The sequence below is a fragment of the Epinephelus moara genome, chromosome 22 (assembly GCF_006386435.1).
Source record: "Epinephelus moara isolate mb chromosome 22, YSFRI_EMoa_1.0, whole genome shotgun sequence".
Classification (NCBI taxonomy): domain Eukaryota; kingdom Metazoa; phylum Chordata; class Actinopteri; order Perciformes; family Serranidae; genus Epinephelus; species Epinephelus moara.
In genome coordinates, this window is record NC_065527.1 from 204,027 (window position 1) to 209,357 (window position 5,331).

The window sequence follows — 5,331 nt, forward strand, 5'->3', positions numbered from 1 at the left end:
AGAGAGATGGAAGCAAAATATATTAAACCCGGTGTTAATACAGCAGAACTGGAGAGAGGGGTGAAAAATAAATAGAGGTGGGCATGGCTCAAGTAGGGCGCAAAATTATAGACGGAGAACGATTGACAAAGATTTTTCACTTTAAGCCCTGACACTGTCATTTTTGTGTAGGAATTAAGCTACAATACATGACATATGTTGTTTTAATTAATAAACACAGTGTGAATAAAGATTACATATCATAGAAATAACTGCAGTCTTTGTTATTTGATAGCCGCTTAAATTAAACCATTTTTATAGGGCAAGTAAAAACTGACTTCGGGCAAACAGATCTCTGACCGACCGGGTAAGTGAAAAAAAAAACCTTAGCGTTGAGGTGTGTTAAAATGTGTTCAACTGTGTTCCAGGTGTGTTCAAGGTGTGTTGCAGGTGTGTTCAGGTGTGTACCAGGTGTGTTTCAGGTGTGTTTCAGGTGTGTACCAGGTGTGTTCAGGTGTGTGTTCAGGTGTGTACCAGGCGTGTTTCAGGTGCGGTTCAGGTGTGTTCAGCTTTTTACAGGTGTGCTCATGTGTGTTCCAGGTGTGTTCAGGTATGTTCAGATGTGTTTCAGGTGAGTTCAGGTCTAAACCTTCAAGTCTGGGCTGCTGAAATAATCTGATCAAAAAGGTGCTAGATTTACAAACTGGTATTGATCACTGACTAGGTATGTATTGATTGACAGTGATGATTAGTTATTAGTTACCTATCAGGACGCTCTTCAGCCAATTGTTGAAGTTCCTCATGAAAAAGATTCTGCTTCGACTTCGCACCGCCAGACCCACTTCCTGTAGACTGTTATAGTGACTTGCCACCTTCATACTGTGATCGGTCACCTGACAGATCAATAACACTGTGATCAGTCACCTGACAGATCAATAATACTGTGATCAGTCACCTGACAGATCAATAATACTGATCAGTCACCTGACAGATCAATAACACTGTGATCAATCACCTGACAGATCAATGACACTGATCAGTCACCTGACAGATCAATAATACTGTGATCAGTCACCTGACAGATCAACGACACTGATCAATCACCTGACAGATCAATAATACTGTGATCAGTCACCTGAAAGATCAATAATACTGTAATCAGTCACCTGACAGATCTATAATACTGTGATCAATCACCTGACAAATCAATGACACTGATCAATCACCTGACAGATCAATAATACTGTGATCAATCACCTGACACATCAATAACACTGTGATCAGTCAACTGACAGATCAATAATACTGATCAGTCACCTGACAAATCAATAACACTGTGATCAATCACCTGACAGATCAATGACACTGATCAGTCACCTGACAGATCAATGACACTGATCAATCACCTGACAGATCAATGACACTGATCAGTCACCTGACAGATCAATGACACTGATCAATCACCTGACAAATCAATAATACTGTGATCAGTCACCTGACAGATCAATAATACTGTAATCAGTCACCTGACAGATCAATAATACTGTGATCAATCACCTGACAGATCAATTACACTGATCAATCACCTGACAGATCAATAATACTGTGATCAATCACCTGACAGATCAATTACACTGATCAATCACCTGACAGATCAATAATACTGTGATCAATCACCTGACACATCAATAACACTGTGATCAGTCACCTGACAGATCAATAATACTGTGATCAGTCAGCTGACAGATCAATGACACTGTCATCAGTCATATATCTTCATGGATTACCAGTAATCGATCAGATATAACCTGAGTTATTAATCAGTTATTGATCATTAGTTAATAAAGCTACCATCTTCTTGGTGGGTGAGGTCTCCTCCTCCTCCTCCTCCTCCTCATGTCTCCTCTTCATCCCTGCCTTCTGTCCTTTGGGAGTCACTCCTTCGTCTCCTCCTTCCTTCACTGCTGACTGAAGCTCCATCATCCACACTGAAACACAAACAGGATGTCACGGGTGAGTCACAGGAAGTCACAGGTGAGTCACAGGAAGTCACAGGAAGTCACAGGTGAGTCACAGGAAGTCACAGGAAGTCACAGGTCACAGGTCATTGCCCACGTGAGCGTTGAAGTCCCCCAGCAGAACAATGCTGTCCCCGGTCGGGGCACTGTCCAGCACCCGTCCCAGGGACTCCAAAAAGGGTGGGTACTCTGAACTGTTGTTCGGCGCATAAGCGCAGACAACAGTCAGGACCCGTTCCCCGACCCAAAGGCGCAGGGAAGCAACCCTTTTGTCTACCGGGGTAAACCCCAACGTACAGGCAGAGAGTCTGGGGGCTATCAGAAAGCCCACCCCGGCCCTCCGCCTCTCACCCGGAGCAACTCCAGCGAAGGAGAGAGTCCAACCCCTCTCAAGGACTTGGGTTCCAGAGCTGGAACTATGTGTCGAGGTGAGGCCGACTATATCTAGCCGGTAGCGCTCAACTTCTTCCACAAGCTCCAGCTCCTTCCCTGCCAGAGAGGTGACATTCCATGTCCCAAGAGCCAACTTCTGTAGCCGAGGATCGGACCGCCAAGGCCCCCGCCTGACTGATTATCTACAAACTAGGGTTGTCATGAGAACCGATACTTCGGTATCAAGTCGATACCAACACGCAATAAATACGTCAGTACCTGTTTTTTTTTCCTGTAGCGTAAGTACCGTATACAACTTTGCCCTCAGCGGGTCGTGTCAATTTGATGCTTTTTTTAAGGATACGAACGTGGACATTGAAGGGTGACTCTCGTCTTTCTTTCCATGGTAAGCCTTCGTCATGTGCCTCTTAAGTGTCGAGGTCCCCATCTTTTTGCTGTCATATACCAGCATCGTGCTGCACTTGGTAGACTCGACGAAGCCAACACACATGTTGTCACCGTCAATCACTCACATGCGTGCTACCAATGGTGCCGTCAAAGGGGGGGGGGGGGGGGGGGGGGGGCATCCCAATCGTGGAAATTCACCGGTATTGGTATCGACTACTGAAATTCTGGTATTGTGACAAGCCTACTATAAACTGCTGCTGAGGGGAAGAAGAAGAGTTTGGCCTGTGCTGCGTTCGAGGACCCTAGGAAACCTCGTGATGAAGAGCACAGACACAGACTGAGACTTGAGTACACACAGGTGAGACAAAGGAAAGGTGGCGACCGTTCTGTTTTTTTATTTTATTAACTTCTTCTTCAGACATTTTATTTACATTTTTCCCCACATTCTAATTAGATTCTTTGGACATTTTATCACATTTTTTTGGAAATTTCACTAACATTTTTCAGACACTTTATTAAGAATTTTGTCCACCATTTTAATCTTTTTTCCAGACATTAGTCTGCATTTTTAGACATTTTATTAAGATTTTTTTCACATTTTTATTTTTTGTTTCTGACATTTTATCAACATGGTTTTGGACAAATTTCAATATGACAACACTGTTCCATTAGTTTTTATTGTCTCTCTTGGATGACAGACACTTTTAGTAATGACTCTAAAAATATATATTAATTCAAAGCGGATTATGTGTAGGTCATATATTTTAATCCTCACTTCTTGTGGGCTACAGCAACACTAAACCCCACTAAACTAAAAGCTGCAATCTTTAAATATCCCATTGAGAGAAACTCTCACTGCAGCCTGTTCTATTTTGTTTCAGGGAGGATTAAAAGACAACAGCCCCCCTCCTCTGTTTATACAGAACAGTCCCTAACCACAGTGTCAGTCTGAAACTGAACATAAACTGATCCTGACCAGGTGAGCTCTGCAGCTTCGGTTACCATGGTGATCTCAGCAGGTAAAAATAATCAACACACCTCACGAACACAGATACCCCCACTCTGTTGTGACGTCAGAGCTGCTAACGTTAGCTGTTAGCAAACTCAGCCGAATTCTTCATAACAATTTAATGAATCATGTTACACGTCATCATGAGTTTTATAATGTTTGTGAGTTTTCATATAAACGGATAAAACTCTAATTTAAACATTTGTTTACGGAGACTGGCGGCAGATGTAAAAGCTGTTAGCTGTTAGCTACTAGTAGTTAGCAGGCTAATGGCTGTGTTCAGTCTGAGATAAACCGGCCGGAAACATTTAAACCTGTCTTCCGGTAATAACACAAAGCATCTAAACTCTCCGTTAACACCAAGAACATCTTAAACTCTCCGTTAACGTAAACACAGCTTTAAAGTTAGAAAACAAACAAACTCACGGGGCTCTGCAGTCAGGACGCGTGCGCTCTGAGTAGCTTAAGGCTGCGCATGCGTTAAATTACAGCGTCATATATCTGCGACGCACAGCACGCCGGTAGATTAAAAATAGATCTTTCTGAAGGGAGGTTTGGCACATGTTCACAGATCCGATCAGAATATCGGTTATAAACAGTCTTCCACTCCGTTATGGCGTCACTAATCTGTAGGACCTGTTGACCGTACATTATTCATTACTATTATCGATCAGTTCGGCGATGAGCTGACAGACAGCACATCGTTTACACCATCAGATCTGCTGTCTCACCAAACTCCGTTAAGAAAACCTCAAATTTAATATTTTCTTGTCGATATGAAAACTGCATTAACATCATCAAAAATGTTAAATTAAAAATGAGTAACTAAAGTGTTCTGTTAAATTCGGCTATGAAATAAGGATTTTATGATTGTTTCATATTTTAAGCTGTTTAATTAAAGCTGATCTGTTAATAACACACACAGCTCTGATGTGTTTCTCTTTAACTGTTTTTATATATTATTTTACTTTTTGTAAAATGAGACAACAAATTAATTCATAAAGTATGAATTCTTCATACGTATAGACATATACATGTGTCTAATTATAAACAGACACACATATAAATGTATTTACTATATATACAAACACATATACACATGTATTTAATGCATATATACAGACACATATACACATGTATTTAATGCATATATACAGACATACATGTATTTACTGCATATATAGATATATATATACATGTATTTACTGTATATACAGACACATATATACATGTATTTAATGCATATATACAGACACATATACATGTATTTACTGTATATATAGACATATATACATGTGTTTGCTGTATCTATACCTACACATATGTACATGTGTTTACTGTATATATACAGACACATATTGTCACAGTCCCTGTCTCTCATTCCCCTCCTGTCACTCTGCTGCAGTGATTTTCCACTCTCCCTCCCTCTGCTCCACTCTACCTGCCAGCCACGCCCACCTTATCAGCCCAACTCTGCTCACCTGCCTACACAGCTGCAGCTCATCATAATCAGCCCTGCATATAAGCCTCTCCAGCACTCTCACT

The 5,331-nt window shown here is 41.3% G+C and overlaps 1 protein-coding gene across 1 annotated transcript in view; it reads right to left on the reverse strand.

Annotated features, from left to right (window-relative positions):
• rnmt (RNA (guanine-7-) methyltransferase) overlaps positions 1-4,265 on the reverse strand; it is a 14,888-nt gene extending 10,623 nt beyond the window's left edge. Inside the window, exons 1-3 of the mRNA XM_050035154.1 lie at positions 4,213-4,265; positions 1,831-1,967; positions 743-872 (exon numbers count right to left, since the gene is read on the reverse strand). Coding sequence (XP_049891111.1) covers positions 743-872; positions 1,831-1,962 — 262 coding nt within the window. The 5' untranslated portion in view covers positions 1,963-1,967; positions 4,213-4,265. The remainder of the gene's footprint in view (positions 1-742; positions 873-1,830; positions 1,968-4,212) is intronic.
• Positions 4,266-5,331: the final 1,066 nt, after the last annotated feature.